Source organism: Durio zibethinus, chromosome 20 (assembly GCF_047325235.1).
Source record: "Durio zibethinus cultivar Kanyao isolate XHJ-2024 chromosome 20, ASM4732523v1, whole genome shotgun sequence".
NCBI classification, from domain to species: Eukaryota; Viridiplantae; Streptophyta; class Magnoliopsida; order Malvales; family Malvaceae; genus Durio; species Durio zibethinus.
In genome coordinates this window covers 8,219,258-8,232,628 of record NC_143181.1, presented here as the reverse complement: position 1 = coordinate 8,232,628, position 13,371 = coordinate 8,219,258, and the positions used below count along the sequence as shown (strand labels likewise).

Genomic DNA, 13,371 nt, shown 5'->3' with positions numbered 1-13,371 from the left:
TTAATTAATTTAATTAAAATAAATGAAATCGAGATTTAAAAAAATAATCCAAGCCTAAAATTGGAGCTTAAGGGTCGAAAAATTAATTTGGGCTCCGATTAAGTTTTGACTCGAGACTGAACCAAATTAGACTTTAGGATTCGTACTTTAAATCGGACTAGATTTTAATTCATATAAATGATTCAAAAACAATTAATCTGAGATAAGTCCAAAACACATTAATTTAATTACTGCGCTTAAATTAGTCAAACGTAAATTATTTGAATCAAACATAAAAATCGAACAAAAGTCAAATCAATCTAGATTAAATGAGGTTGAACTTCAAATTACGCAAATCGATTTGAAAATGATTATTCCAGGTCAAATCTGAATGAGTTTAATCTAATTAAATCTAATTAAATTAGCCCAAATTAAAATGTTAAAATTAAATTTAAAAATCGAACAAATTCGAGTTGGATCGAATAAAATTGGATATTTACACTCATAATTAAATCAAACAATTCAAATACGATACACTGACACAATGTAAAAATTATATGAAAAAGATATGAAAATAACACCGGTTAAAATTTTAATAAAAAATATATGTAGGCTTAATACAAATAAAAAATGTATTTATATTTTTTAATCAATACAGATTATAATATATAATTTTATATAAAATATAACATAAATATATGAATTCTTGATGTTTTATACGACACACCTATCTAGTATATATTATTTTGATTATAAATCTCACCGCGTAGCACTTGTCGTTCCTACTTTAAAAGCGGAACCAATCAGTTACGCGGTCCAACCGCACTGCTTAGGTATCTCTTTAACCTCCTGCAATGCAACCGAGTACAAAAACAAAAGCAACCTTTCTCTCTATTCCTCTACAATAAGCAGAAAGTAAAACGTTTAAAAGGGAAAATCCTCTCTTTTCATCGATTGCCAAAAGCATCTAAAACTCTGTCGATCGCAAGAGAGAGGGAATCGGGAAATATGGGGAAGAAAAGGAAGTCGATAGCGACGAGCCTTGATGAGGTGGATCGGACTATGTACGCCTCGTTCTGCAGCACCGCTAACTCCTTGTCTCAGCTTTATACTCAGGCTATGAACCAGCAGAAACTCTCCTTCCAAGCTGGCAAACGCCATAGCCTTGTACTCTCTCTCTTTCTCTCTGCATTTATACACGTATATGGATTCCTTGAATTTCGGGTGGTTATTTGTATGCAATTTTATCTTGATGGATTTTTATATCTGTTTTTGCATCTGGGTTTTGCGTTTTATTACTTATCTATCGTTGAGTAGCTCAAAGTTATGATTTTGATCAATCAAGCCTGCTTTTTTTTTTTATTTGTACTTTAATTGTGGTAAAAAAAATATTTTTGATGCGAATATGGTTAGGGATTTACTGGTTTTGGATTAAATTGATTAGCTTATTTTATGCTTGTGTTTCTGGATATATTTCGTTTGTGCGTGTTTTTTATCGAAGACAGTGTGGTGCATTTTGATTTTGTTGAGAAACATAAACAATGATTGTAAATTTAAAAAAAAAAAAAAAAGTGTCGTTGATGCGTTGATAATGTTGTTGTGTTGTCCTTTGAGCTAAGAGTGGAAACGGTTGCTAGGGTAAACTTGTGGTGAGTTTGAGTTGAGCTAATCTTTGATGGGCATTGATACATTTTAACAAAGATTTTCAAATCAACAAAGAGTTTCCTTTTTCCCTTTTAGGATCAATACTTGCTTATTGCAGTGTCTCAGTTGTGAAATGCTGTAATGTGGAAATTGGAATACTGAATGTTTTCTTTCGTGTTTTACAATACAATCTTCACTTAGGCCTCTCAAAAGTGAAGATAATGAAACCTTTGATATCACTTTTTTACATGTATGCCATTTAAAGCTTGAAGCTTGTTAGTCACTGAGTCATGCAACCAGCTTATTTAGAACCCTACCAGAGTTTTGATGTTAACTCCTTTTAGTGTTAATGAAATGTGACTAAAAATGGGAGGGGTGTATTGGAAGCTTGACAGCAGCTTATAAATCATTGGTATAGTCAACTCACTCAAATGTGCTCAGACATGTTTTAGAATCATTATACACAACTTGGAAGTTTAACTTCTAAAGAGGAATTTGGATGTCTTATAAATTCTGCATGCTTCCATCGTTAAGAGCTGTTATGTTAGTTGTTTTGTCTGAATTTGGCTTCCAGCCTTTATTTGTGAACTTGCTCATCCAGTTATCTCTGAAGTGCTTCTAGCTGCGAGTTAGAAGTTCTGCTAATACAGTCATTTCAACATGTTTTCAGGAAAAACTATATCAGTGGATTTGGAGACAACAAGAGGGAGGATCAAGAGTAACAACAATGGATATCCTCAGTTACCTTCAGGTCTGTTGTTCTTCTTTGCCTATTTTATCATCTTCCATTAGAGGTGGAAAAATGAATCCGAACCTGAAAACTTGCCTTAAAAATCTGAATCCAAACCCTCACATACCCAAATTGTCCAGAAAGTCAAAGACCCCATCCTAAAAGAATCCGAACCCAAAACGACTTGAACCCCCAATGTTCCGAACCTGAGATTGACCTGATCTAAACTTGAAATAAGCCAAACTTAATACAAAAAATTTAAAATTAATAAACAATTTTATTCTAACCCAAAACTGTCCTGATCCTGAAATGATCCAAACTTGGAACAATCTGAACCCTGTCTGACCTGATTGAACCACCTGTTTGCCACCTCTATCTGCAATTCACTCTTTGAATGTGTTTGTGCTGGAGTTCTGTTATGGATATCTTAATACATGTCGGTGCATAGGGATAAGCTTTTTGCCTTTTTATTTTTAACAGCTCATGAAAAGTTTGTCTAGGCTTCCTATCAAGGTTGAATGACATATCCCTTTTCCTTGGTTGTCTTTTTGAAATTGAATGACACATCCTTTTTCCTTGGTTGCCCTTTTGAAATTGAATGTCATATCTCTTCCTCTTTTCTGGTGTATTGGATTCCTTACAGTATTTACCATTTGCAAACCTGTGATCTGTTATATCTGGTTATTTTTCTATCTTAGGCTTTCATAAGAAGAGAAACAATGAAATTTTGACTCTATTCATGTGTGGTTCCTTTTTCTTTCTGCATGATTCTGCAACTAGGTTTGACCAATAGGAGGCATACTGGAAATTTGGAATTAAACTTTGTGCATTGTGCAGTTTAGATATTTAAAATGTTTGGAAGTGATGAGATGCAATGTATGATGAGAATTGTAACAAGATGTTGTTTCTGTTTTTTTTTTTTTTTTTTGGTTTTATTTCCGAAAATTATAAGCTAGGAAGGAAGAAGTTATCTAGAATTACCAGTCTAGAGTCTTCTTGTTCCCATTATTGAGAATAGATGATTTAATCTATTTGAATGTAAGTTAGTCAATGCTGAGTATATGCAAGTATACCTTATTGCAGTAACGGTTTCTACTAACATGGGATGATAACCTTGGACCCAATTTCGCATGTTTTTATAACTAATGATACAAGTTTTAAATTTATTTCATTGATTTGTGATTATTCCTGAACATAATTAAAATAAAACAGAAAGGTCATTTTACCTCCATAATAAGCTTGGATTGATTTCTTGACCCTTTGCTATTTGTTGAATTTACTATTTTCTCTGACGCTGGCACTAAACACATCAATATGAAATCATTATACCTATTTATTTTAGTAACACAACCCAAAGCAGTCATTGAAATTTCTGTTCGAGTGAGGTCTGAACAGGCTTGCAGTTGGGTCTATGTCACCTAGAACTGCTGAAACCCTTAACTGCCAGGCACTTGTCTTATGATATTGATTTACTCATTATAGAGTGACCTTATAGGATATGCCGCAAGCAGCATAATTTTTTACTTTGGGTGACATTGTATTCATATGTTAAAAACCTACATATTGTTTCAGTAGTAAGTACGCTTCTTTTTTCAAATCTGTTATATTTAGTTCTCAAATTTTGCATCTGAAAGACTTATAAGAGGAGTTATTATGCTGTTCTTCAGTGGTTAAGTGTGCAGTGCATACTAATCAGCTGGATGTCAATTATGGGACAGTTTGAGTGACATCATTACCATAATGGTGAAAAGTATTGTTTGCTTTTGGAACAGAAAATTGTTAGTTTTATAATATTCTAGTAGTTTGGGCCTCTAAAGATGTGTGCAAGCACTAGCGTGTTTATTACAAAGCTGGCAACTATTGGTTCTCCCTTCTGAACTGTGGGATCCTTCTTGTGATTCTTTTGGCATTCCTTACACTTTTTTTCTGATCCTTTCTATTTATGATAACTGATTATCTTTATTATATTCTGAAATTCCAAATATTTTATGATCTTGCAGAATGAGCTAGACTGCTATAGTGAGGAGCCATCAATGTCACCCAGAGCACCAAGCCAACAGCAGTATTCCCAGCCTACAATGCAGTTCGTGAATACTAGTTTCGTGGTCTCTTCAGGCTCATCTGGCCAAACTGCTGGGCAGGGAACTCGCCCTGAAACTCGCCCTGATTATTGTGATCAGCAGTCCAAGAATTCAGTTTTCTCGAATGCTTTATCAAGTCCTGTTCGTCAGAGCCTTCAGCATTATCACATTGCTCAGGAAGGCTACTGTCCTAATGGTGGTCTGCCATCGGGAAATGGAGCCAGGAATAGTGAATCTAACTTTCTCCAACACCAGGCTGGGGATTCTAATCCTCTTAGTTCCAATGATTCCTCAATGGACATGCATGCAGATAGTCCATCTCATGAATCTACTTACTGAGAGTGCAATGGTAGCTCCGTTGAGAACTGCCAACTATTAAAAGATCCTGAAGGGTTTTTTGATCGCATCACCATTTTGTTTGTTGCTGTTACTGAAGCAAAGAAAGCGCAACATAAAGATGGTTACTTCATACAAAAATAAACACATGGCACTGTTGATTGAAGGAGAATAGTCTAGTGTGTTGTGTTTGCATAGCACTGAATGGTATGAATTTATCAGTTTATGTGTTTTGGCTCTATTTGCTTGGAGGTCTTAAATTTCGTATGTAAATCATTTTGTTCAATCAATAGAGCTACTTTAAAAAACATCAAACTGGTTGTTAAATTTCTCTCAATTTTTTTACCTTTTATGATTTCTTTATGACTGCTTATTAAGATTTATTCATTTTTTCTCCATAAAGTTAGTTCTGAATATTTGCTCTATACAGCATCTACACAGATTCTGATTATTGAAACTGCTTGTGGTTCATGATATTGTTGCAAAATAATTGGATTGGCTAGCATTTAACTCACCATACATGTGTAACCAAAGGGTTTGGAATAAAATACCATTCCCGGATTAATAAGGAAAAGACCTTGAAAACGTTCTCCGAAGGTTGAGGTGAAAATTCAGGACCTTTGAATCTCAGCCTAGGAGCTCAAAACTCGTAGTTGAGTTTATACTGTCAGACTCCCAGGTCGAGAACAGCTTCAGCAAAACGAAATTGAATCTGGGTTTCTGGTGATGCTTCATCTTTTTCTCAGCCCTTCGCACATCAAGGGAGATCAAGGTAAGAGAAAAGTATTATCACCTCACCTTTTGAACACCTAAATCTTGTTACGTTCTTCAGAATCTCCTTTTAAATGGAAAGGGAATCCTAAATTAAGTTGCCTAGCTAAAGAGGGAGAATTATTAGTTTCTGGACCATTTGCTTTTATTAAAATGCATAGCCCTCTCTTTGTTTCAATGGTGGATGGCGCATTGAATTTGCTGGTCAAAGTCTAAATATATGAGCTTTTCTTCATTTATTTTGTGACCAATGTCTCATCATGATAGCAGTTATTATTACAGTTTTTAAAGTGACAGATTTAACAAAAACGAGGTACATGCAGTACATAAAAGCTTATTACTTTGTGTTGGAAAAGTCACATTCATTGTTGTCCCAACGTTAAATTGATTCATCTAAACAAATAAGAAAAAGATTAAAGGAGAAACTTGAAATACAGACGAACGTTCCTGATGCTATCTTGTGGCTGCTACACACCGCCATGTCGGCACCATTTGCAATACCAGACAATGCCAGATGGGGTCCAAAACCATTCCAAGTTAAGCAGCAGTCTCTCTCTTTCATTGGCATTTTGACAAGAATTAAATATGCAGCTCACCGACCAGCAAGCCTTTCACAATCAGGTTCCTATATAGAGAATCCCATGCAACTTTGTTACCTTATGTGGAAGTATTTAGTGCTAAAAAAGGTATAATGATTTTTTTTTTATATTAGAAGCCTTCAACAGATAACCAGTAATAATTTTGACATTTGTATTTACCTGAAATGTTAGGTCGGTCTAACATACTCAATGTCACATTGACTTGATCATATCCTTATTGTCTTCTAATGTTCCCTTATCTATTATTTATAAATATGAATATTCAAGCACCATTAAAACAAGTTTATTCTACTTCTGATTCTTTTTATTACTCTCTTTCTAACTTCATTTATTCTGTATGTCGGAGTACAAACATAGGGAACACTCTTTGTCTTTACCTTTAATTGTCCTTCTCTTCTGTCTTTCTAGAAATATCCTAAGATCGAAACTTGACACAAATATTTGGTGCGCCAATAAGGGCTTCTTTTTCCAATCACAAGCTGAGTGTCATGAGCTAACGTTGTATAGGGCAATGTCCGGGGCTTAGGTTGTTATGAGCCACCCATGTATAGGGCCATGACTGGGTAGAGGTGCCAAGGGGGGAAGGTATATCTCTTGTGCTAGAAAAAATGTCCTCATTTCAAACATTGTAACGATTAGTAGTAGCATAGCTCTAAAATCTTTTATGCTCTTTAGGGGGGTGAGCAGTCAACATATTGTTGGGCTGCCTCATTGGTTAGGGTACAGACGTAGGCCACCCGTCAAGGGCTACCCCCTGGCCCCGACGATGGTGTGAAGTCTCATGTACTATTTTCGATAATAATAAAATACGTCTTTTATTCGAAAGTCTTGAGTAGTGCCTCGATGTGTTTTTCGTACTCTCAATATGAATGTGTCTTCTTGTGTATGCTTGAGATTAACTGTGGCTTATAGTTGCTTGTTCAGATATAGAGTTATCGTTGGCTGACTTGGGTGGAAGCATCCATTCAAGTGCCGCATGGTTCATCGCTTGTTGAGAGAAAGCTTAGCCCGTAACACGTGGTATCAGAGCATAGTGTGAAGTGCTAGAGAATTGAAGAAATGGCCATGAATGGTAGTGTCAACCATCAATAAAGAATTGAAGAGCTTAAGGCCGCAGTGGCCACTTTGAAAGCTCATGTGGTTATGAACGATCATCTAAGGGAGATCGAGACAATCCAGCGGGAGTTGTCCGATACTCTACATAGCTTGAATGAAAAGGCTAGAGATGCCTTGAATGTCCTCCAGAAAGAGTTTGAGGAGCTCAGGACCCAAATGGGCGTCTTATAGGTGGCGGTGGCTAGATCAAGTTCTAGCTTGGTGGAAAGGGGAAAAAAAACCAAGGTGCTAGAGCCCCGATGCTATGAGAGGGCAAGAGATGCCAAAGAGCTTGAGAATTTCCTATTTGACATAGAGCAATACTTTCAAGCCACGCGTACTAAATTAGAGGAAGACAAGGTGGCAATGGCATCAATGTACCTTACGGGGGATGCCAAGCTTTAGTGGCATTCAAAATTTGTAAATGATGAATGCCCTATCAAAACTTGGGTGACCTAAAGCAGGAATTGAAAAACTAGTTCTTTCTTAAAAACGTAGAGTATATGGCCTAAAGGAAGCTTCGAGAGTTGGTGTAAACGAGAACAATGCGGGAGTTTGTAAAGAGCTTTTCTACCCTAATGTTGGACATTAGAGACATGTTTGAAAAGGACAAAATGTTTTATTTTCTTGAGGGCTTCAAACCATGGGTCAGAACAGAACTGTATAGGCAAAAGGTGCAAGATGTGGCAACGACCATAGCTACAGTCGAATGTCTTCATGACTACAATGATGGCTCCTCAAAATAGAAAAATCCTTCATTATGTGGCAATAACTCCATCTTTGGAAGTGGTAGAAAGATGGCCAGAGTGGACCGACCCTTCAGTAGGGGATCAGATAAGAGGCCCTTTGGTCGAGACAACACCCAACCTAGAGCAAACAACGCAACAGGTTTTAGGCCTAGGCAACCATTAGCTTGTTTTTTATGTAAGAGGCCGCATCAAGTGGTTAAGTGTCCACATAGAGGGGCCCTTAATGTCTTGAGAGCCTCGTCCCAAGATTCTGTAAAAGCTTCTGAGACAGTCGAAGAAATTGAATAGGAACCGACCAAAATGGGCTTTATGCGGTTTCTAAATGCCCTCTATACCCAGTTTAACATGATAAAGAGAGAACTAAGTAGAGGTTTGATGTATGTGGGCATGGTATTCAATGAGAAGATCACAAGGGCTATGGTCGATACAGGTGCAATCGATACTTTTATCACACCCGAAGAAGCAAAAAGGTGTGGTCTCAAGGTGAACAAGAACTACGGGCAAATAAAAACGGTAAACTCACCAGCCTTCGCAATTAGTGAAAGCTTCAAATATGTAATGACCAAGTTGGGGCCATGGAAAGGAAAGATAGACATCACAGTTTCCCTTATGGATGACTTTGATGTTGTTCTTGGATTGGACTTCATGATGTTAGCTCAGGCGATACCAATCCCCGTCGCTAGTTGTCTATTATTCTTAGAGGAGCAACCCTGTGTGGTGCCAGCCACAATCTTACTGAAGAATGGAAGAAAGATAATCTCAGCATTACAATTCAAGAAAGGGATAAAAAGAGGGAAGGCTTCTTATGTGGTGATATCGATCTATAAGAATGGGATGGAGTTTAAAAATGTGATGCCAAAACAATTACCTAAGGTCTTACCTCCTCGAAGATCGGTTGACCATGAAATTGAACTTCTCATAGGGGTTAAACCCTTTGCTAAGGCCCCATACTACATGGCTCCACCAGAATTGGTCGAACTAAGGAAACAATTGGATGAACTCTTACAGGCTGGGTTTATTAGGTAGTCAAAAGCACCCTTTGAAACACTCGTACTGTTTCAGAGGAAGCATTATGGAAGCCTATGACTATGCATCGACTACAAAGCCTTAAATAAGGTCATCGTGAGAAACAAGTACCCGATTCCTCTTATTGCTAATTTGTTTGATCAACTGAGTCGGGCCAAATATTTTTCCAAATTGGACATGAGGTCTGGCTATCATCAAGTTAGAATTACAAAGGGAGATGAATCGAAAACCACATGTGTAACCTGGTATAGCATTTGAATTTCTTGCTATGCTTTTTGGACTAACCAATGCTCCTGCCACATTTGGTACCTTGATAAATCAAGTGTTCCACGATTACCTTAACAAATTCGTGGTGATTTATTTGGATGACATAGTAGTATACAGCTCCACTTTGGAAGAACACCAAGAACACTTGTGCCTAGTGCTTCAAAGATTACAAGACCACTAGTTATATATGAAAAGAGAGAAATGTGCCTTTGTTCAGACCCAAATCCATTTTCTAGGTCACATTGTCAAACAAGGTCATATTCGAATGGATATGGAAAAGGTTAGAGCCATCAAAGAGTGGACAACACCTAAGAATGTTAGTGAGCTTTGCTCATTTTTGGGATTGGCCAACTATTACAGAAGATTTGTAGAAGGGTACTCTCATAAAACTACGACCCCCATAGAACTATTGAAAAAAGAGCATAAATGGTGTTGGACGAGCAAATGTCAAGAAGCATTTGAATGACTAAAGGAAGCCATTATGAAAGATCCCATCTTGGCCCTTCCCGACATCGAACAACCTTTCGAAGTCCAAACAGATGCTTCTAACTTTGCTATTGAGAGAGTACTCCTACAAGCACGGCACCCAATAGCATTTGAAAGTAGAAAGCTAAGTGAAGCCGAGAGAAAATATACGGCCCAAGAAAAAGAACTCCTAACAGTAATTCACTATTTGAAAACTTGGCAACATTATGTGTTGGGCTCGTACTTTGTAGTGAAGACAGACAATGCTACAGTTAGTCATTTTCTTGCCCAACCAAGGTTCACAGTGAAGCAAGCTTGATGGCAAGAATTTTTAGCTAAGTTTGACTTTTGTTTTGAGCACACCGCTAGAAAGACCAATCAAGTGCCTGATGCATTGAGTAAATGAGCAAAGTTAGCGGCCCTTAGAAGAATTACCCCAATGGTGGCTAGTAGAGTTGTGACGAACATTTGCAAGTTAATTGAAGATAATTTGGGAAAGGACCTACAGGCCAATGCCATCTTAAAGCTAGTTGAAGAAGGGATGTCCAAGTATTTCTGACGGGAGAACGGGGTCTTGTGGACAAAGGATCTTCGATTGTTTGTGCCGAAGGTATGGGGTCTGAAACAAATGCTGATGAGGGAGTGTTATGATACACTATGGGTTGGACACCCAAGTTGGCAACGCACTTTTGCTCTATTAAAACAGGAATATTATTGGCCTCACATGTAACAAGACGTGATGGACTATACAAAGACTTACGTCATCTGCCAACAAGATAAAATTGAAAAGAAAAAACTTGCAGGCATGCTTGAACCACTACTGGTGCCTACTAAACCTTAGGAAAGCATCTCTTGACTTCATTTTTTGCCTTCCCAAAGTTGGTGATCTTAGAGCTATTTTGGTAGTGATCGATCGTTTCTTCAAGTTTGCCACATTCATTCCCACCCACAAGTATTATACTGCAAAAGACACAGCTCGACTTCTATTTAAACATGTGATCAAATATCGGGACCTCCCTCAGAACATTGTAAACGACAAGGATCAAAGATTTATGAGGTCTTTTTGGAGAGAACTTTTCAAGATATTGGGGTCCCAACTCAACATCTCTTCAAGCTACCACCCTCAAATCGACGACCAAACTGAACGGTTCAATGGATTACTAGAAGAATACTTGAGGCATTTTGTTCAAGCCAATCAGAAGGACTGGCTTTCGTTATTGGATGTCGTTCAGCTTTGTTTTAATTCTAACAAAAGCTCTTCCACCAACAAGAGTCTATTTGAGGTGGTCACTGGACAACTACCAAAGCTACCCCATACATCTCTGGAGCAATATAGAGGGAAGAACCTGAGAGCTTTCAATCTCGACAAAGAGTGAAAGAAAAACATAGAGATTGCACAAGCTTACCTGGAAAAAACGTCGAAGCGAATGAAAAAATGGGCAGACAAAGGTCGCAGGGTGCAATAATTCCAAGTTGGTGATTTGATTATTGTTCGATTAGTCTCTGAACAAACTAGGTTCTTAAAGAAGCGAGATCGAAGATTGGTGCGCAAATATGAGGGTCCAGTGAAGATCCTCTCTAATCTGGAAAATACTTCTTACAAAATTGACCCACCAAAGTGGATGAAAGTGCATCCAGTATTTCATGTGAATAACTAAAACTTTTCCATGCAAATCCTATAGATGCTAGCTGAAGAGAGCCAACCAGAGTCGTCACCACCATGAAGCTACCTTCAGAACGTCGGGTTGAAGAAATTTTAGTCGACAGGGAAACCAAGATATCTTGAAGACTAGTTCGTGAATACTTAGTGAAGTGAAAAGGAGCAGGACCAGAAGAAACTAGCTGAGAAAGAGACCATGACCTCTGGGCATTCAAGAGGAAGATTGAAGAATTTCAAGCCAGCAAGTCAATGAGAACATCGATAGATTAGGTGAGGGAGGATGTCATGAGCTAACCTTATATAGGGCCATGACCGGTGCTTAGGTTGTCATGTGCCACCCATGTATAGGGCCATGACGAGTAAAGATGCCAAGAGGCGATGGTAGATCTCTTGTGCTAGAAAAAATGTCCTCATTTCTAACATTGTAACGGTTAGTGGTAGCATAGCTCTAAAATCTCTTATACTCTTTAGGGGGTGAACAGTCAGCATATTGTTGGGTTATCTTACTGGTTAGGGTACGAACGTGGCCACCCGTCAAGGGCTGTCCCTTGGCTCCGATGATGGTGTGAAGTCTCGATATACTATTCTCGATAATAATAAAATATGTCTTTTATTTGAAAGTCTCAAGTGTTACCTTGATGTGTTTTTCGTTCTCTCGATATAAATGTATCTTCTTGTATATGCTTGAGATTAACTGTGGCTTATGGTTGCTTGTTCAGATATCGAGCTATCGTTAGTTGACTTGGATAAGAGCGTCCATTCAAGTGCTGCACGATCTATCGCTTGTTGAGAGAAAACTTAGCCCATGACACTGAGCATGAAACGATGCCACTAAAAAAAAGAACCTTTAAGGGAAAAAAGACGACCATCTTAACTGAAACAAAAACATATAATAGCCAACACTCGGAACGACTTGTCCCACTACAAACAAGCCCAACCATGGAATAATTTCAAGCCTTAACCAAGCAAATTCAGGCCCTTAAATAGATGTTACAAACCATAACTGTACCACGAGTTTCAAAAATGCCCGACTTAATCACCCCTGGCCAATAAGTCGTAGTAAGACTACTAAGTTATGAAGAGATGGAAACATCCTTAGCCTTCAGAAAAGAGAAGCATAACACCTAAGTTCGCCATTACCTTAGCCATAACTTGACACATGCTACTATCCAAAAATTCAAACAGACAAACCCCAAACCCCAAACGAACAAAAACCTAGAAGCTCGGATACAAGCCATGGAAAAAAATTTAAAACAAAAGCAATGGCATTCGAGGAGGAGCTTAAGTTCTTAGAGACCTCGCCCTTCACTAAAAAAATCGATAAAGCCATGCCTCTTAAAGGGTTCAAAATACTAACCTTAGAAACGTATGATGGTACTTTTGACCCCTTCAATTATTTAAAACTTTATAGGACTAACATGATGATGCAAGCTGTAAATGAAGCTTTGATATGTAAAGGTCTTGTTACCACTCTAAAAGGTGTAGCTCGATCCTAGTATAACAACCTGTAACCGAGGTCAATTACAATGTTCAAAGAGCTCAACCACTCTTTTTTGTCTCGATTTATAAGTAGCCAAAAAATGAAGAAGATAACTTTGAGTTTGATGTCAATCCACCAAAGTAGCAATGAATCTTTGAAAAGCTATGTCACATATTTTAACGCGAAAGTTTTACAAGTTAAAGACTTAGAGAAAATGACTATTATAGCCACCTTGACAAGTGAACTTAATGACAGAGAGTACCACTTGAAGATAACCTTATAACTAAAACCACCTAAAACTCTGGCCGATGTCCTTCTTGTAGTGAAAAAATATATAAATGCCAAAGCTACAATAAAAAAAAACTAAGGTGAGAAAGGCTTATCCCCTTCATTGGTCATAAGAAAAGCAAAAATTTCTACAATCCTTCCCCAGAAAAAGAACGACATAAAGCTAAAAGCCCAAGTGAAAAAAGAAACTATACTGCACTA

General features: G+C 37.7%; 2 protein-coding genes across 2 annotated transcripts; both read left to right on the top strand.

Annotated features, from left to right (window-relative positions):
• The first annotated feature begins 783 nt into the window (after window positions 1-783).
• Window positions 784-5,085, top strand: LOC111315735 (nuclear receptor family 2 group C protein). The gene is made up of 3 exons (XM_022917691.2): window positions 784-1,146; window positions 2,294-2,374; window positions 4,354-5,085. The coding sequence occupies exons 1-3, from the start codon at window positions 988-990 to the stop codon at window positions 4,771-4,773; spliced, it is 660 nt and encodes a 219-aa protein (XP_022773426.2). The 5' UTR covers window positions 784-987; the 3' UTR covers window positions 4,774-5,085.
• A 3,199-nt stretch (window positions 5,086-8,284) lies between these two features.
• Window positions 8,285-9,010, top strand: LOC149513095 (uncharacterized). Its single transcript, XM_089749327.1, has one exon. It carries the CDS (start codon window positions 8,285-8,287, stop codon window positions 9,008-9,010), a length of 726 nt encoding a protein of 241 aa, XP_089605453.1.
• The last annotated feature ends 4,361 nt before the right edge of the window (window positions 9,011-13,371 follow it).